Source organism: Euleptes europaea, chromosome 10, assembly GCF_029931775.1.
Source record: "Euleptes europaea isolate rEulEur1 chromosome 10, rEulEur1.hap1, whole genome shotgun sequence".
NCBI lineage: Eukaryota > Metazoa > Chordata > Lepidosauria > Squamata > Sphaerodactylidae > Euleptes > Euleptes europaea.
In genome coordinates this window covers 70407699-70428591 of record NC_079321.1, presented here as the reverse complement: position 1 = coordinate 70428591, position 20893 = coordinate 70407699, and the positions used below count along the sequence as shown (strand labels likewise).

General features: G+C 41.0%; 1 protein-coding gene across 2 annotated transcripts in view; it reads left to right on the top strand.

Moving 5' to 3' along the window:
* Positions 1 to 20893, top strand: part of CEP85L (centrosomal protein 85 like) — a 177582-nt gene that overhangs the window by 54354 nt on the left and 102335 nt on the right. For both annotated transcript variants that reach the window (XM_056856534.1, XM_056856535.1), the window contains one exon: positions 10156 to 10940. In XM_056856534.1, coding sequence (XP_056712512.1) covers positions 10230 to 10940 — 711 coding nt within the window. In that variant the 5' untranslated portion in view covers positions 10156 to 10229. The remainder of the gene's footprint in view (positions 1 to 10155; positions 10941 to 20893) is intronic.

Here is a 20893-nt window from a genome sequence, read left to right as displayed (position 1 = left end):
ATAATTGCCTGCATATTTTTCCTGTTTATGCAGCCTACAAATTCATCTGTTGTTCTATATAGACTAGAAGGGGAAAACTCATTAATTAAATATGAAGGCAGTATATTTCATAAATCCCACTTGTATTATTTATAGTTTTGTTTCTCTGTATTCTGTTGCTTCTGGATAATAAAGCTTGGGTTAGTTTCTGGACTGATTCCTTTAATTTATAGGCCATCTTTGCTTATCAATATCATTTGTTTAGTGCTTTTGTAGAACAAACAAATAATTGGGCTTGTTTTATTACTGCCTGTTATGTAGCTTGGGCTCCAGTCTGGGAACTGGAAATCATACCAAAATACTAAACAAGTATTTGAAGACGGGTGCTGCCATGATCCGTGCGTACTGAATGAGAGACTGTTTTCCAAAACATTCAATTGGAGTTTTAATTTTTCTCCTTAGTCTCTTTACTTATTTTACCTCAGTAGAAATGAGACAACCAGAGGCTTTTTCAAGTTAACAACCAAGTAACAAAGATTTATTAAACACAGTATAAGGCATAGACTTGGAGGAAAAACGGGATGTAGGGAAGGTATAGAACCAGAGCTAGTTTTTAAGTTTTACTACAGAGAAGGCATAGATCTTAGATGGCTTAGTTAGTACAGAAATACAATTCTTAAATTCAGTTCCCAAATTCAGTTCACAGAACTTCCTATAAATGTTCCTATTCAGACTCTGCTGCCTAGCTAACAGGGAAGTATGGAGATTATACAATCTCCCCACCCCCTCAGAGAACAAAAAAGTATGGAGGTTGTTCCTCAAATCTCTCTTCCAGTTCTCTCTATAGATCTACCCCACTTTTGTGGCAGTAATCCCTTAACAAAACCCTGTATCTGGAATATCTCCTTCCCAGACCCTTTCAGTGACCTGAGAAAGGGTCCCCTTCCGATCTCCGCCTGTCACTCCACAGGAGTTGTTTCACAACTGTTTAGGCAAACCTGAACCCTCAGGTTCCCAGCTACTGAGCAAGCAGGTTATCAAAAACAGACCCCCTCCCTTTTTTCATGAAAGAGAGAGTAACCTCCTTAGCTCCGCCCACTCCCGGCCAGTTCCCCCCCAGTTTCTCTCAAAGATTAACTCTTTGTTCATCATAGCTGCTGAGCTGTCATTTTGATTAAACTGTTACAGCAGCCCAAACTTGTATGAAATTTAGTGCTGTTATCCCTTTCTGAGCTCGTCCTAACAATCTCTTTTTTCCTGTGGGAGATCTTGCCATACTTACGTAGTCTACTTAGCTCCTAATCACCTTGACTTCAGAAGTGACTGTGGTATAGGAAAGAGATACCTTAACTGCACATATGGCACTTCAGTTCCTGTTGGATTACCTGTGATCTTAATCATATTTAGGTTTGACAGGTATGTTTAGTTACCTAACACACTTCAGGAGAGCATGAGCTGTTTTTAACATGCTTGTGTCGCAAAGATTAATACCAGTGGGGCATACAAAATTTATACAAAATTTGTTCACTGAAAGGAATATGACAATATGGTCAAGTTTTAAGCACTGTTACATTTGACGATATATCACTAGTAGAAAAGTGACAGTTTTGATATGTGAAGGTAAAAGTTTAATTTTTTTATTAAATCACATCTGTAGGATTTCTAGTGGACCTTCATCACTATGAGCCTAAATAGTAGTTATCTCTGGTCACATTTCCATCAAATACCACTGGTGGATGTTTGGTTAAAATTTTAACACAGTCCAGATCCACATATAGGCCCCACTCTATATAAAGCTCTGGAATTTTTAATGCAGTAATGTTCTCCATTTAGCTGTCTAATAACATTAAGTTGAAATTGAATTTACATACTTTTGTAATAGGATCGGCAAAACCTGCTATGGCTTGTTCTCTTGTCCTTTGCGGCAGACTTTAGAAATGGTCAGCACTTTCTGTGATTATGCATATTGAATGTTTATAATGTTAACTGCATTTTTAAAAAACTAAGGTTTCAATTTCTGAAGATTATAGAGGTCTGATTTTCCTGTGTTCCAGTGTATGGTGGCAAATAATTTTTGGTTTCAAGGGTTATTCCAAACTTTTGGTTAGTATAAATGGGAATAGCACATGACCCAGACTGGATGTGGATATTGCTGATCTCGATTTTCGGGTGCGGTGGTGGTTGTATTTTGCTGTTTCTAGGTAACAAATTAAGAGTCTCCTTATTTTAAAAGAAGCCATCTCACTACCAGCATGTTCTGTCGTGGTGTTGCTCTGAAGTAGCAGTTTAGAGACCTCATCTGAAACACCGATTTGCACAGCAAAGCATATAGTCTGTCCATGTTTGTAAGTGTGACAGTATTGCAAAAGTTTTAAACCTATCCTTTGGCCTCTCCATCACCCCGGGTTTTTCACCAGGTGTATGGTAGTGCTCCAGGAAAGTATCATAGAGACCCTCCTGTATGCCTGGAAACCACCAGAAAGTGGAAGTGTTTCTCCATCTTTGCTTTGTAGTATTATTTAGACCCATCCATGTATGGGTCTATATTCCATTCTGTAGTACCCACTCCATTTCCAGTCTCTAGGTTTAGCCTATTCATCTTGAAGAGATTACCTGGCCATCATCTCAGCTTCACAGCCTCCTATCCAGGTCCATCCCATCTTCTCTCAAACAATGGTAAATTTTTTCCCTAGGGCCTTGTTTGATGCTATCCTCCACTGCACCCTCCTTTACCATCATGGGACCTCCAGCTTGTCCCTGCTCAATTTATGGGCAAGCCCACTGAACCCATGGCAGCCTGTGAGCTTCATTTAGTATAGTTTAAGACTTCCTTCCTCATTTTCATTTACTGTGCTGAAAGGTCATTGCAACTTGCTGCTCTAGGGTTAGATGTGCTCTTCTTGTGTTTCCACCACGACAAGGTGATCCTTTGTTTTCACCTCATATTCCTGGGTAATCACAGAATTCCATCACAATCTGGACATAATTCTACCACTGCTTCCATCTCCAGTAGCCAAAGCTGTGAGATCACTTTGTTCCCAGGGCATGAGGAGAGAGCTCACCTTCTACATGGGTTTCATCTCCTCCTTCAGGAAGGACAATAAACCTTTCATGTCTTACTCCAGAAGCAAGGAGAGTGAGTCTCTTTTAGCCCAACATCTTATGCTACATAGCTCTGCCTTCAAACATCAGGGCACATTCTGCCAGGGCAATTGTTGCCTCCTTTGTGTTTGTTCTTTGCCTGAACTGTGTCCAACTTGTGTTCACCTGTCCACTTCTATCAGAGACTACACAGAACAAGGAGGGATGCTTCCTTTGGCTAAGCCATTCTACAGTTTATATGAGTAAAGAGTGCAGCAAGCATTGGAGCCCACCAGTCGATATTTGATTTTATCACCTTTGGGGATATCGTATTCCCAGGAGCCTTACCAGATCTCAGTTGATTAATTATTCTTTTAACTTCATTGGCTGATACCAGTGGCCATGCCGGGAGGGTTCGTAATTTCTTCTTGAAGCATGTGTTTGTGGCGGTATCTGATGAATAAAGCACATGGAAATGACATTCCCACAGGCAGGGTGAAATATTGCAACCTAACTTTGGAGATAGACATGATGTATATGACCTCTCAAAGACAGAACATTTTGGCTCAGTCCCTGGTACTTCCTCAGTTTCTTCTTATAATAGTCTCAGGAAAGAATAGTTTAAAAACACAATAATTCTCCCCACAGCTCTACATTTCCATCAACAGCTCTCCCTTTAAAATATCACCGCTTCCTGATGTAGGCTTCATGTTTATCAGACCAATGGACATACCAGTCTGTCTTTTGCTGTCATGCAAAAGCAATGGGCTTCATGATTAATCTTCCCTGAAAGAGGATCTTTAAAAAATGAGGCTTTTGAAAATCACTGGAGGGATGTGCATGCATGTGCACACATGTCTATATGCCAAGTTTCAGATTTCTCACAATAGTAGCCATGCTGTGGGCCAAATGCCACTGCAGGATGGGATTTGATGCTACTATTAGGTGATACAAGATAACCCATTACGAGCAAAATAGCTCCCTGTATGTTTCCTTCTCCTCTCTCTTCTCTGCAGGAGGGTCAGAGCCCTTTAAATTATTAACATCATTAGACTAAACCAGAATAGCTTTTTACATTGAAGTGGATGCAGGAGGCTGAATAATTTAAAGTGTCTCAAGTCAGATGATCAGAGGAGTTGATATATGTATCCATAGCTAATATTTATCTTTGATATTTTACTTTTTCATTATTAATTTTTGCTCCTTGTAAAGTTCTGCAATCCTCAATATACTTTGCAAAGTCAGTTTACTTAGGTGGAATTTGCGAAGCCAAAAAGTAACTTTAGGGTTGTGATTTAAATAGCTAGAGTCCCTGTATTCAAGAAGGAAACGTAATAATAAATAAAAGTAATAATAAATAAATAATAATAATAAAAGTAATAAAGCTGAGTAATTTGTTATGATGTTTCTTTTTTGCTGTTCACCTTATTTACAATTAGTGGTGAAGCAGCAGATTTCTTTTGAGCCTCTCTGAAAGCATGTTTGGGGAAAGTTGGTATTTATTACATTTTTCTTTGGCAGATGATGCCATGGTGATGAGTTCTATAAATAGCCAGGCAGTTGAGCAACTGTAATGCAGATAAAAAATGAACAAAAGATTGGATCCTGTCTGCTTTACCGCTCAGTCTCTTTTGATTTCCCCTTCTTATTGTAGCCACTGTTCAGTGTGGCTTTTATACATGTGCCCCCACAGCCCCCAACATGGGTCATTTTAGTAGCCTTTTCTCTTCACCAGTGGAAAAACTAATGAGATACTGCCGAGTATAAACTTGCCTGTGATCTACACTGATAGATTATTCGACTATTTACTTTTCCTTTTTGCCTCCCAAATTTGATGTCATTACATTAGAAGCTTGCAGGAAATAATTTGCTAATGTGAAAATCAGTCCTTTATCCATCATAGGTTTTGTTTTCCCCTTAGATTGTTTAGATCATGATCCTTGATAGCAGAAGATACAGCTTACCAGAACTTACCTTCTCTACATCTATTAAAGGACCAGCAGGACTGGAACTTTATACCTCTGGCTCATCCTTCCAGCCACAGCTTTCAATTTGCAAGATCTGAGCAAGGCTGTCAAAGATAGGACATTTTGGAGGACTTTCATTCATAGGGTCGCCATGAGTCGGAAGCGACTTGACGGCACTTAACACACACACACATCCTTCCAGCTTCCAAACTCTTCTTGCTTGGTCACAGGTGTACATATTATTTATCCTCTGAGGGAAGGGCATCTTCAGTCTTGTGTGATTCTCGCTGCATGCCCGGGGAGGCAGGAAGGAATTTCCACTTCCTGTTGCTAAGGCGGGAATCGAAGGCGGGAAGTTTCTCTACTTGCCTCGCCGCGGAGTGCAAGCTTGACTAGCAGCTGTGCACAGCGATCTTACCTTAGATTGAAGATTTCACTTTCCCTTCACTCTGTTCTAACTTTCTATAATTTCAACCTTTTCTACTTGTATTTACCCCAGTCTTTGCCTTATATAACCCAATTCCTAGCCGTTTTCATCTCTTTTCTCCCTCACCTCAGACCCCTCTGGCTTTCAAAATGGCCAAAGAAGTTCTTAACCAGAATGACAGCTTTCTCTCTGAGGGAGAACACAATGACAGGCAGCTCGCTTTGGCCCTATTCCCTCGGGCAGCCGCCAACATGGTTCTGCAGTGTTGCTTGTCATTGTTGCCATCTCCGCTTTGTCCTTGTAGGTTGTGGAGGCAAGGGGGGGCCACTCCTAGGCTGGGTGACACCCAGCTTGCAAGATGCACTGGAGGGCGTTGTGGACCTGGCAAGGGACCCAGGACTGAGGTGTTGGACAGCAGCCCAGGCCGCCTTCTGGCAGGGGAACAGCAGCTGGACAGCTCTGCAGCGGGCAATGGGCAGGGAGGAAAGGTTGCAAGAGCAGTGCTTTTCGGCATCGCCCTGTCGTTTCCCCGGCCCTCTATGCGCTCATTTGCATGTCGCCAGAGACGGCCCAAAAGTCTTAATTTAAAGTCTTATTTAAAGGCTGCCCTTATTCAGTGGTTTATCTGCTGTTCTCTTGCTACTTCTCTTGCCTTTTGTACAGGTTGTGTCACATGCTCTTGTTTAATGAAATTAACAACAACACACAACTGTACATTTTAACAATTTCACATTACTTTCGCAATGATAAATTTTAGAGTATATGGTAGGGCTTGTTAGCTGACCATTTGAAATAACTGTTGCTATATTATGGTAATCTGTTCTTCTAATGGCATACTGAATGATGGTATTGCTACATTTACTCAAAAGCAAGACATTCTTTACCTTTTCTGTCTACCCACTTTTCCAGTGTGTTCAGATCTCATTGAATTCTATCTTCTGGTGTGTTCACTGCTCCTTTGGTGTCATCTGCAAATGTAATGAATAGTCCTTCCACCACCACCACCCCCATCCAGATAATTTATAAAAATATTGAAAAGTACTGGGCCCAGAACCAAGCCCTGTGGCATCCCACTGGACACCTCTGCTACCATCTGTGTAGTGAGGATATGGACACAGCTGCGTACACACTTCAATAGATAGTAGTGGAGAAGCGCTTAGAAAACTTGGCTTAGCTAAGGATGGTTATGAATGTAGAGGCAGAATTAGGAAGCTTGTCAGCTTCAAGATTTCAAAAAACTACTTTGTGATGCATATGATATTATGTGGTTTGGTACTAGGAATTTCTCTTGTTTTAAAAGGCTAAATTGTAATAGGAAACTTGAAGAGAACATTGTTCATAATATCACCTCTGTTTCAGTCTCCTTTTCATGTTGCTTTAGGGCAGTGATATTCATATGTGGCTCTTCTGAGTACTGTTCCCCAGTGTGGCAGCTGCCCCAGGCTTCCAGATTGCCGTACTTGTGAGCTTTCTGGGAGCATCTAGATGGCCACTGGTTGAAAGAGAATGCTTGGCTACATAGACACAAAGTGCAGTTGTTAGGTTCTTACATTATGCTATGTGGATAGCAGTTTCTGTCAGGTGACAGCTTAGTGAGCTTGCATATTTTCTGCCATAATACTCTGCTATATTTTCTGCACTGAGGAAGCCTCTCAGTACTGCAACAACCCACGTATATGTAGAAGTGCTAGGGCAGATGCATGCATGTGTATTCTATGCTCTGGTGTTAGGGCCATTGAGGGTAAGAGGAAAGTAGTTTTTCCTCCTGGGAAACATGGCGCTGCATGGAAGCAGATGGTGACTAGCCCCTGCTGGTTAAGCCAATGCAATGCTGTTACTGTGGCAGAGGTGGTGGTAAAGGGGAAGGGGGCACAAAGGATCACTCTCAGATACTTGTTAGACTGTGCTGTGTGTGTATATATGCGTAATCTCATCCTTTTATTATTCTTTCTACACCTCCCAAGAACCCAACCAGTTTTGCTCTCTTGTTATGTGTGTCATTCAGTTTAGAATGAAATCAGCCAAGTGTGCATTTTCTGGTCTGAGTAAACTGTCAAATAGAATTAAATCCATAGAGCCTGTTAGATGTGTTGTTGGCAAACAGCTTCTTGAACACAACCAGTTTTTGCTCTCTTGTTATGTGTGTCATTGCGTTTAGAGAGAAATCAGCCAAGTGTGCATTCACACAGTCTTCTCAATGGAGCATTAATTTGATTATGACTGAATATGTGGCAGTGCTGGTGAATGAACTTTTGAACAACGTCAGTGGTATGTTCCAAAAGGTCTCTCCCCCCCCCCCCATTGCTACTGTTATAGTTGATATGTAGGAGGTACGTCTGCCAATGCTCTTGTGGTTCTGGAAACAAACATTAGGGCTCCAAGTTTTAATTGATTAGCCAGCTTGATTAATTAAATTAAAACTTTTAATTGAAGATTGGCCTTCCCTCTTTCATCCTGCTTAATTGATAGAGTTGAGAATAGTTGGGATCAGTATCAGTGGAGTCTTCAGCAGAGTCCGTTGAAGTCATTGGGTTTGAATGAGTGCAGCTCTGCTTAAGATGACACTTTTTCATCTTTTACACTTTTATTTTCCATAATACTACTGATAGGTGTTTAATTCTTCTGCTTCTTAAGCTGATTTGGCTCCAGTGTGTCAATCTCATTTCAAATGTTCTGTATCCTCAGATCTCATGTTCAAGAACACATTAAATACTTCCTTGTCTTGTATTTTTTTAAAAAAATATTAAAATATATTTTAAAATATATTACTTTATACAGAGACTCAAAGTGGATTACACAGGGTAAGTCAATGCAATGATTTGGATGAGACATCTAATAAGCAATCTGAAACTAAGCATAGAGTATTAGACAGGATGTTTTAAATAGTGCAGAAGATGGTATTACAAATTGTCACACGCACAAATGAAATTATCTTTTGTTTCAGGACCTTAAAAAAAAGGTTTTATATGGATACAAAATTAGAAAGCCTAGGATAGAGTGATTTATTAGTTTGGTTTAGAGCCACAATTGTAACTCATATGACGATGATTCAAGTGAATGGAAAAACTTTTTAAAAGCCCTCCTGTGTAGGAGCAACGTGAACAGCTTGTGGGAAGGTTGAGCCTTGTGACGTAGTAGAGGCTAAGATTCTAATGCCAAGATTAGCTGCTTATTTTAGGTTGTCTGCAGGCTTTGATGCACAGTAGCAGTTGCTGGGCATCACAGAGCTGTCACTCAGATTCCAGTAACCTCTGCCTCACCTTTGTTAATTTTAACTTGCTCATCTGTCTAGGAGCACTGGCACTTTGGATTTTCTGTAAGTATACCAATATTTCAGGTTGAGGATGGAGCCAGAATGGGACGGTCAAAACAGTTGCAATACCTTTTACTATGTATTCTGTTGCTTTCCTGTATACAGTCTACCTGTGTGTCTCAAGTGATTTTTGGAAATATAATAGTGATGTTTGCCAATATTTTATCATAAAAGAAAAGAATATTATTTATCACCTGTAGTTGTATTAAGGAATATTGTTCAAAGATGCATGCAAATTCAAACTAATTTAAATAGCCTGTGCTGCAGTAGAATATCATAAGCATTAAAAACAATCCTTGGAATGTCTCTCAGCTCGGCAAACCAGTTCTGACATTTTCATGTGAACAATATGAAGTTTGTGCTACCAAGACTACTTTTAAAGTAATTTTTGTTTCCTAATTTGTGATGTGGTTTTACATTGTGAAGTTCAAACCCTTTGTTTCTTAAGCTGTCCTAAATAGGTATGGTGACCGGTTGTCTTTCTTTCCCCACATCTCCACCAATGATGCCCTAAGAGCACTGAAGCTCAGGTGGAACCTTCCCCATGCTGACATTATTTATTTGTAAAGAAAATAAACAAAACTGTATCCAAACAATGTTTTAAAATAGGGTTTAGGTATTTAGGAAAGAGAAATCTTAACAGTATCATTGTAGTACCACAGGCACCTCTAACTTACAAGAACATAAAGGTAAAGGTCCCCTGTGCAAGCACCAGGTCATTCCTGACCCATGGGGTGACGTCACATCCCTACGTTTACTAGGCAGACTTTATTTGCGGGGTGGTTTGCCAGTGCCTTCTCCAGTCATCTTCCCTTTACCCCCAGCAAGCTGGATACTCATTTTACTGACCTTGGAAGGATGGAAGGCTGAGTCAACCTTGAGCTGGCTGCCTAAAACCGACTTCTGTCGGGATCGAATTCAGGTCGTGAGCAGTATATACAAGTACATACAGTATAACAATTCCAATACCATTCTGCATGCATAATTATTCTTGAAATGAATCCTATTCATACACATGAAACACAGTTCAGTGTGTTTATATATGTTGGGAACTCTAGCTCTTTATCTGTAAGCTCAGTTTACTGCATGTAGGTACTGTTCATGCATGATGCTCATAATAGGAAACATAGGAGTAAATTAGTGTGTGTGTGTGTGTGTGTGTGTTAAAAGAAAATACTAAAGCAGACCACTTGACAGAACTACCCCCCCCCAACTATGAGACGTTCAACATTACCATGTAATTGGTCAGTGTCTTAAAAGCTAAACATGAGTTTTTCAAACAATCTTAGCTGGGTCAGCATATTATCTACCATTTCTTGAGATCAGTAACATTGGTATGTTTTGCTTGTGCTGTACTCCACTCACAAGATGACAATCTTTCTCCCCAGATCATTCCACCTCAAGTGGTACTTCTTCGTTTAAGCCCAGCCGTTCACTGGTCTCAATTCCTACTGCCCATGTGATGCCGTCTAATGCCAGCTCTTCGTTTTCCAGACACAGGGAACCTTTCAACTCTGATGGTTCAAAGTGGAGTATGAGCCTTTTGAGGACAGCTGAAAGCAGACATCAGGGCATGCTGGACAGTTCTCTTGACATGAAAGATTTAAGGCCTGTAAGGAAATGGTCATCCTTATCTAAGCTAAGCACACCTGCTACTTGTAGCCAGGATGGAAGTGTCCACTCAGCAGCGTGCAGAACCAGCATGGATAAAATGGGAAGAGAGAAAACTATGGCACTGCAGTTAAGAACAACTGGGACAGGCTGCTTGCACAATAGTATGGAACTACTCAAGATTGAGGACAGAGACATGGGGAAAAAAAGGAATTCCACCTTGGACTGCAAATACAAATTTGAAAGTTGCAGCAAAGAAGACTTGGATGTTCCTGATCCCTCAAACAGGAGACATGCCTTAGACATGACCTATAGTGCCTTACCAGAAAGCAAGCCTGTTACATCAAACTGTGAGGTTTTTGGACAAGGCTATATAACTTTGGGACCACAGGCTGTGAGTGGGGTTCCCATTCAGCCATCTGAGAGAACTCAGAGATGGCTTACAGAACAATTTCATACAAACCCTCCAGACTCTAGGCCTTCGGAAGAGTCATACAGTTTATCCTCTTGGCAGTTACAGCAGCTTGAAGAACTTAGAGCTAGAAGTGAATATCCCCTGCAGGTAAGGAAAGAAATTTGGTGTTTGCTGCCACCATGTGGATAGAGAGATAAAGAACATCAAACTGCATGCTAAAGTAAAGGTCCTCTCAATAATGTGTGGTACAGCATGTGTTTGCTGCCTTATATTTTAAAGGCTATTACTATTTTAAAGGTGGTGTTCATAGATTTCATCCAATTCACTCCAGTCTCCTCCTTTTTTCCATCTTTGCAGAGACCCTGGATTGGGGTATATAAGAACTTTAAACATTAACGTCTTTGTGGTTTGCTTCATATCTTTGTGGTTAGCTTCATATGCGGCCCATGGCACTTATGCACACTTAAGCCTATTTAAAGTTGATGGGGTTGAACCATGCCTGGCACTGTGTTGGATTTAGGGCCAGTGCCTTTGTGTTTTGTTATTATAGTTAAGGTAAATAATTTAGTTCTTTGGTAAAGAACTAAATGTTTGTCCTTCCTAGCCTGAAGACTTGGGGCATATATATAGTCTTGCCTTGAAGAAGGTATGCTTGAGAATATGTTTGCCATATTATTTTGTGAAAACTAGAACTTTGAGAAAATACAGGTTAATTTTCTGTTTCTCCCATTTGCTTATCTATTGACCTAAGATGTGTCCACATTGTGAGTGAAGGGTGCAGTTAAAACAAAAACATTAAATATATTACTTTTCATCAATAACCATTATACCATTTATGGTGCTTTCTGTGCCAGTATCCATGTACTGATATCATTATATCTCATAAAATACTTTATGCTGGGGAAACGTGAGTCAGTTGTTTATGTAATGATGGTCTTTGCCAATATCACAGAAACAAGGCTTCTATTTTATTTTTTGTTTAGGTCATAACAACTCATTTAAGCCAAATTTTGGTCTGAAAATTTTGGCTTAGATGTCTTTCAAGCAACATAAACATTAGCCCAAATAATTCCCTTCAAGCCTGGATTTCCCAGGTATAAATTTATGTAACCTTTCAGAGAGCTTCATACACATTGAACAAGAACACTATAAAGTAGGCTGATATTATTATTATTTATATAATTGCTAAAATAGGATTCTGGGTGAATGTGAAAAATGAAACATAGCATATCCAAGGGAAGGGAGATGCCTAAATGATTCCACGTGTGAAAATTCTCATGTAAAAAAATAAATAATTTATGTTAATACAGCAACATAAGGCAGCTCAGCATTTTTATAGTTTATATCTCTAGGAAATTTTGAATGAAGGAGGAAGCACATGAATATAGTACTGGGGATCTTTCAGACCCTGTAAAAATTAACACTGCAGGTCATTACAGTATACCACCCAAATACCATTGTGCCAATGTACTGTAAGCAATAAGAGTTCTGTAACATTAAAATTGGAGTTATTGTTAAATGTGTCTTATTGTTTCTTTAAGACCAGGTATAATTAGCAAGATGTTCTTTGCAATTATAGCAGGGCTATATTACACTTCTTTTGTTATAAATATTATACTTTCAAAAAAGACTTTCAGAAGTATGTCTTGGCTCTATGGTGAGGCTTAATGTTGTAATCAGAATGTGCCTTTAATCAATGCCCATGTTACATTTTTATTACATCTTTCTAAAATGTCTTTAGATTGAGGAACTGAGGAAGTATGGTGCTAATCAGATCATGAAACTTAGGTTTTTAGTTTAGGCTATTCTGCAAATGCAGAGTTCACTGATGGATAACTGCATCTGGAGCTGAGCAGAATTTTTTGTCAAATATTCCTGGTGTGGCAACACTCCCCCCCCCACATAATTTCCTTTTCATTGTTTAGCAAAATTTAACTTTTTATACATTAAGATAAATTACATCATATTTTTCAATTGATTCATCTTTTGCACTTGAGTAGTAGCAGTATCAGGCATTTTAATTTGCCCTATATATCGGATATATGAAAAGTGTGATCTTTCCTCCAACTTCAGTAAACTTCAACCGTATTTATTTATTTACTTTATAACCTACTCCCTCCCAACCAGCTTACATTGTCAACCTCTCCTCCATTTTATCTTCAGGACAGCCCTGTGTGGTAGGTTAGGCTGAGAATGTGTGACTGGCTCACGGTCACCCACCAAGCTTCCATGGAAGAGTGGGGATTTGAACTTGGGGGTCTCCCAGGTCCTAGTCCAATACACTAGCCATGCACCACCAATAGTATGTAGTAAATTGGGGCGACCTGTGCAGATTACACAGAAATCCCATAAAATAATAAATTGCTCTATAATTATTATCTAGGGAATATGTAAAAAAAGTGGATGACAAAGTATAGAGGCTTAAAATTATTTACTTAAATGTTTCAGCTTCCACCTTCATCATTAACACAATTGAATTTCACACCAGGCACTGGTAACAGTTCTAAAAATGGAAAGAATTCTCAGGAAGATGGGATCTGCAATATAGGTACTAGAGAGGTTTGAACAAGAATTACAAGCATAAGTAAATGTTTAAGGGTTTTTGGCAGTTCAGTCCACATAACTAGAAATTTTGTCTTGCTTTTATTGGTACAGGGTTGGATGATTTTACTGTTGGAAATAGTTCCACCATGTCTGAAGGGTTGTAGTCCTCAGAATTAAATGTCTTGCAACAAGTTGTTTACTGTTGTCATTGCTGACTCATGATCTGTGAAATGGTTATTAAGGTCTGTGGTTCTTATCCCAGTGTAATGTAGGGTGTTTGATTTCTGTAACATCTACTACATGGTGACAGTTTCAGTAAGGTGTATATGCAAGCACAAATGTCTCACAAAGATGTTCAGTGACATGATATGTAAAGTTCCTCTTGTAAATTCTCTTTATTCTGTGTGAAACAAAAATCTATAAAGAAGGTGTCAAAACTGTAGTATGTTAGTTAAGAGAAGTAGTAGCAGTAACAACAACAGAGATAAAAGAATCCTAGATAGAGCTGTCTGTTGTTGTCATGTCTCCTTTACAGTATTTTAACCTGACTTGAAAGGCCTTTGGAGATAAAAATTGAATTAGTGTTGGCCTGAAAGTTAATAGTGTAGCTATGAGCTTGTTGGCTTAAAGCTCCAATAAAGTTTTGAGCAAATTTTGCATTGATTAAAGTCAGCTATGGAAAATTGGGTATACGTTCATTAAAGGTGTGTGAATAATATGCTGCAGTTGAATAAACTTCGAAAGAAGGCAAGTATAAAGTAGTTTAAGGCTGCTATCGGTGCACACTTGGGTAAGCCCCATCAAACACAACGAGGCCTTCAAGTCTTTGTTTTGATTATGCATGCCGTTTCCTACCATCAGAGGTTGCCTTGCTCTCCCCCTGCGTTTCTGCGGGTTTTGCCTGGGTTTTGAAATACATGATAAAACAAGTCCCTGAATACGTGGGCAAAATGCTCAGAAACGAGCAATGAGAGGGGAGAGCGAGCGACCTCTGACGGTTGGAAATGGCATGCATAATCAAAACCAAAGACCCAAAGTCATTGGTGGTATGATGCCAAGGGAAACAGCCATGTATAAAAGGCCTCTGACTAAGACGAAATTACCATCTGCATTGTAAGGCATAGGCTGAAAAGTGATTGTAAATCAACTTTCCTGTATAGTCATCTGTAGATTCAGAAAGCTGATAAAAGCACATTTAAAAGTGTTTTCTTTACATATGCATACCAAAAGTGAAAGAAGTTCTGAATCTGGTTTAAGTGGCATGTGTGAATTCACTCTTGCTTTTGAGTAATTATGTATAGGATTGAGCTGTAAAAGTCACCCCACTTATTCCCTTTTATACCTCTTCCCCCATCCCCAGATAAAAGTCACAGAACTCCTTACTTGCTTCAAATAAGCTAAATCCCTCTTTTCCTGTAATGATTTCTATGCTTGCTACTTTTTTTAATAAGCCACCCTTTTCTCTGTATTTCAGTTTCTAGAACTGCAGGGTTTTGTTCAGTTCCCCCCTCCTTTCTGTCTTGTTTGCAGAGTCTATCATAATGTTACAAGTTTACGACCTGTCTGTTCTTAAGTATAAGCAGTTGGTATATCATGCTTGGTGACAATATTGTAGTTCACCTTCATCCATACCTTCAGGGTGTGGCCTCTCCAGTACAGGCTTTGAAGTCTCTGATTGGAGTTATCCACTTACTGTGTTGTGGCATAAAAAATATACACACCAGCAAATCAGTGTTTTTAATTTGCTTATTTGTCTGACGCTTTCCTGAACTGAAGATTATTGGGTTGTGGGGTCTCTGTATAGGTTCATATGCCTTGAAGTCTCAAGTTACCATAGTGGGATGCAAGTAAACAAAAACCATTCACATGAGCTTCACAAGGATAAACATGAGAACAAGAACCAGGAAAATAAGCAGGAAATTGAGTAACAAGTTTAGTCCTCTGTTGGTAGCAAGATCCATTCTGGGATAGCCCTTGTGCTTTTCTTGTAATTGGAATAGAAATCTTGATTGCAGTTCCAGGCTGGTTCAGTTTCAGTGGTAATGAGCTTTTATATATATGTATATATGTCACATCTTCTGTTCTTGGCTTTATCTGTGCTTTATTTTCCACCACCTAAGACAAAATAGTTGGTGAGTAAAAGGTAAAGAAGCCATTTCTACCCTCCCACTACCAAAAAACCTTCTCGAAAAGCATCTACAGATGACCATTGGCCAGATGGTGACTTAATATAGGCACATAACCACTTAAGTTAGTTGAAGGTATCCTCATGCCAAGTAGTAAGAAGAACTTTCCCAGCAAACAACTGTAATTGTATGGTCAAAGGTACTAATGTACTAATTTATTTTTGCATTTATGACCCTACTGCATGGCACAACAACATTGCCCTCAGGGTCAGCTGGATATCTGAATCTTGTGTCATTCTTCAGTGTTGCTAGCTGTTCACAAACAGCATTTATTTGGGAAGTTAATTGATACAACTGGCCAGTTATAGAATCATAGAATCATAGAGTTGGAAGGTACCACCAGGTTCATCTAGTCCAACCCCCTGCCCAGTGCATGAAATTAACTACCTCCCCCCACGTCCCCAGTGACCCCAACCCTCCCCCCACCATGCAGGATCCCACAATCAAAGCACTCCCGACAGATGGCCATCCAGCCTCTGCTTAAAGACCTCCAAAGACGGGGACTCCACCACCCTCCGAGGCAGTGCATTCCACCATCAAACAGCCCTCACCGTCAGGAAGTTCTTCCTAATGTTTAGGTGGAATTGCTTTTCTATTAGTTTAAATCCATTTCTCCGTGTCCTAGTCTCTGAAGCAACAGAGAACAAGCTAGTCCCCTCATCAACATGGCATCCCTTCAAATATTTAAACATGGCTATCATGTCTCCCCTCAACCTTCTCTTCTCCAAACTAAACAAACCCAACTCCCTAAGTCTCTCCTCATAGGGCATGGATTCCAGACCTTTGACCATTCTGGTCGCCCTCCTCTGGACACGCTCCAACTTGTCAACATCCTTCTTAAATTGTGGAGCCCAAAACTGGACACAGTATTCCAAGTGAGGTCTGACCAATGCAGAATACAGTGGTAGTATTCTCTTGATCTAGACACAATACTCCTTTTGATGCAGCCCAGAATTGCATTGGCCTTCTTAGCCGCCATATCACACTGTTGATTCCTGTTCAGTTTGTGGTCCACTAAGACTCCCAGATCTCTTTCACATGTACTGTTGTCAAGCCGACTCAATCCCATCCTGTACCTGTGCTTTATGTTGTTTCTGCCTAGGTGAAGTACCTTACACTTCTCCCTATTGAAATCCATTTTATTACTTATGGCCCAGCTCTCCAGTCTATCAAGGTCATTCTGAACTCTGACCCTATCCTCCGGGGTATTAACTACCCCTCCTAACTTGGTGTCATCGGCAAATTTGATTAGCATGCTCTCTATTCCATCATCCAAGTCATTTATAAAAATATTGAATAGTACCGGTCCCAGGACAGACCACTGTGGCACCCCACTGGTCACTCCTCTCCAGGATGAAGTTGTGCCATTAATGAGCACCCTTTGGATTCGGTTGGTCAACCAATTACCAATCCACCTAACAGTAGCAGTGTCCAGCCCACATTTTACTAGCTTTGTTTCAAGAAGTTCATGGGGGACTTTATCAAAGGCTTTACTGAAATCAAGGTACACTACATCTACAGAATTCCTTCATTTACCATACTTGTCACTCTTTCAAAAAAAGACATGAGATTAGTTTGGCATGACCTGTTTTTGAGAAACCCATGTTGACTGTCAGTGATCACGGCATTTCTTTCTAAGTGCTTACAGACGGTCTGTTTAATTAACTGCTCTAGTATATTACCTGGTATTGATGTCAGGCTGACTGGGCTATAATTGTTTGGGATTTCTTTCCCCCCCCTTTTTTAAAGATGGGGACCACATTTGCCCTTCTCCAGTCTGCTGGAACTTCTCCTGTTCTCCATGAATTATCAAAGATTATTGCCAGTGGTTCTGAAATCACTTCAGCCAGTTCTTTTAACACCCTTGGATGCAGCTCGTCCAGCGCTGGAGACTTGAATTAATTAAGAGTTGGCAGGTATTCCCGTACTATCGCAGTGTCTATACTATGCTGTAATTCCCCTATTGCGTCCTCTGCTCCATTATTCTCAGGTTGAGCACTATTCCCCTTTTGGGAGAAGACTGATACAAAAAAGGAGTTAAGTAATTCTGCCTTTTCTGCCTCCCCTGTTAATAACTCACCGTCCTCTCCACGCAATGACCCAATCGTTACCTTGATCTTCATTTTGTTACGGACATAACCAAAAAAACCTTTTTTGTTGTTTTTAACTTCCCTGGCTAGCCGTAGCTCATTCTGCGCTTTAGCCTTCCTGACTTTCTCCCTACATGTGCCGGCTACTTGTTTGAATTCCTCTTTGTTGATTTCTCCCTTTTCCCACTTAAATCCTATCTCAACCAAAAGTTCTTTAGACATCCACCCTGGTTTCTTCAAACCTCTACCTTTTTTTCTCCTTGTGGGAATTGATTGAAATTGCGCCTTCAATATCTCCCTTTTTAGAAATTCCCATCCTTCGTGTACTCTCTCTTTTTAAAAATTTTTTATTTTTAATAAGGGGATACCAAAAAAAAAGGAAAGGAAGGGGAAAAGGTAGTCCGTCTACATTAACAAAAGCATAAATATAAATCTAAGGGAAAAAATATAAAATTATTTCAAGTTAATAAATGCAGAAAAAAAACATTTAGAATATCCAGCAGATTTATCTAAACATTAACTACTAAAGGTATCTTCAACATTAAGCACAATGTATTTTACTAATATATTAATAGATTATGTAATAATTAATTCTTTTCTAATACTGTATTGCATATATCTACCAGTTTGTTGATTTGTAATCGTAAAATAACTTCCGTTTTTCGTTGAAGTGTTCTAATGTTTCGTTAGTGGAAAGGTTCATCATAAAGGTCATTTTGGCCATATAGGCATAGTCAAGCATTTTATCCTTCCACTCTTCTACGTGTACTCTCTTCTCATTCAATATTCTCACCCACGGGATCACACCCAGTAGTTCCCTAAATTTATTGAAATCAGCTTTCTAGAATACATGTTTGACTATTTCTTGCTTCTCCTTTCTGCTGTATAACAAACTCCAGAAGAACATGGTCACTCCCACCCAAAGATCCCACTCCTTCTATCCCATAAACCAAGTCATTATTATTGGTTAAGATCAGATCCAAAATGGCTGTTCCCCTTGTTGCTTCTTCCACTTTTTGGACTATGAAGTTGTCTTCAAAGGAAGTGAGGAATTTGTCGGATCTAGTTGTTTTGGCAGAGTTAGCCTTCCAACAGATGTCAGGATAATTGAAATCTCCCATTACTACTACATCTTTCTTTTTTGAATGTTTGGACATCTGTTCCAGGAAAGCATCATCTAACTCTTCAGTCTGGCTTGGGGGTCTATAATAGACCCCTACAATGACATCACTATTTTTCTCCCCCTTAATTTTTACCCAGATGGTTTCAAGCTGGGTTCCAGTGTTTAAGTCCTGGATCTCCTCGCAGGTGTAATCATCCCTAACGTATAATGCTACTATAATGCTAACGTATAATGCCCCTTCCGATTTGGTCTATTTCTCCAATTCCAGTCATGAGACTCGTCCCATGATAAGTGAATCCATATTGATAAGTGAATCCATATCTGGAAAAGTGTGCTGTACTGGTTTGTAGCACATTATATTATGCCGAAATCTATAAGGGATGAGTTGTATGTGTAGAGCCGGGATGTCAAACATAAGGCCCGTGACCGGATCCGGTCCCTTGAGAACTCTTATCCAGCCTGCAAGCCAGCTGAGGCAACTATCTCACCCACCCACCCACTCTTGATCTGGGCTGGTGAGGCATGGCCCAGCCTGACCATGTGGCATTTATGTCATATCTGGCCCTTGTAATAATTGAGTTCGACACACCTGGTGTAGAGGAACTTTCATCAGAGCAAAGGGTATTCTCCTACGAGGCAAGGGCATCTCATGATTGGGTGTTTTCCCGCTGCTCCCAGGGGGCAGGACCAAACAGAACTTCCTGTCTCCTTGGCGGGAAGACCGCCCACAATCCTCAGTTTTTTGTCCTGCCTTGTCCGGAGAGCAGCGACTATTTCTAGCTCTAGCTTAAAAAAAAAAAAAAATCCCTTTGTTTCTGTCCGTTGCCTGTCCTTGTTTGTTTGTTCGTCTCCTGTTTTGGTCTACCCCCCCTGTTTCGTCCCCCCCCCTCCCCGCTAGCGCGGGTTGGCGCGGGGCCGAGGACACCGGCCCAATAATCAAAATGGCCGACGCAGCAACGGGGAGAGAGGACGACCTCCTCTCTGTGGAAGACTATCAGGCCGGCGGGCTGGTCCACTCCGCCCAAACCCCCTCCAATGACCGCAACGACGGATCATTGGAAAGGGAGGGAGCCGCGGCGAGGCTTTCGGGTGAGCAGGAAGAGCAGGCGCCAGCAAAGAAAAAGGCGCGAAAATCAGCGCCGAAGGTAGCGCCGCTCCCTGGCGCTCATAGAAAGAAGAGACGCTCCAGCAAGCCCAAGATCGGCTCCTCCAAGCCCGCACCATCATCCGCAAGACAGCCGGCTCCAGTTCAGCCTGCAACCTCGGTGCAGCCTTTGAACCTCTTTGGAATACCGGTAGGGGGGCTCCAGGCGGGAGGTGGCATCCCCCCCCTTCGAGCGCTGTGGGTGAGGGGAGAACATATACCAATGAGGAGGCCAATGACTTAGTTAACCTGGCCCTGAAGACAATGGCAAGCCTTCCAAGCCTTTCAAATGAGGCTTTCCCCCCCCCCTTTCCCTGGGTGGTGCAACAAGCTTCCCCACAGTCTTCTTCCTCCTACCCTAATAGTACAGATAGAGAGGATCTTGAACCTGTCCCCTCTACTTCTGCTAAGTGGCCCACTAAGGCGGCCAAGAAGGCCTCAGTTCAGACCACAGTACTTCAGGAAGAGGACCCTTCCTCGGAGGAGGATCAGTCTTCTGATCCAGGGGAGCGCGAAGAAGGCGAATATGACTCTGACGAAGACATCCCGCCTTCAGATGAGCAACAGCCAAGGCTGTTTTCTGGGGATGACTTTCAGAACCTGTTAGCTAAGGCCCTGTTGGCACTGGACCTCTATGAGGATCAGGAAGCCTTAGAGGAACCTACCCTAAAGCGCAAGCGGGGAGTGCAGGAGTGCTTTCCTAGGAAACGGACCCAGACTAACACGGTACCATTTCCAGAATTTTTCCTGCAGGAGGTCAAAGACGAATGGGACAATCCCACGTCAGGGAAGCAAATCCCCAGTGGAGTTAAAAAGAATTACATCTTAGCACCCCATGCCATGAGCCTCCTTAAGGTTCCCCTGGTGGAGGCTCCTGTTATTGACCTTCAAAACCCTGGCCTAGTTCCTGAGGATGGTGCTGGATCCATCAAAGACCAACTAGACAGGAAAGCTGAGGCGTTGACTAAGAAGGCTCATGAGGCTGCTGCCATGGCCATCCAAACAAGCGCAAC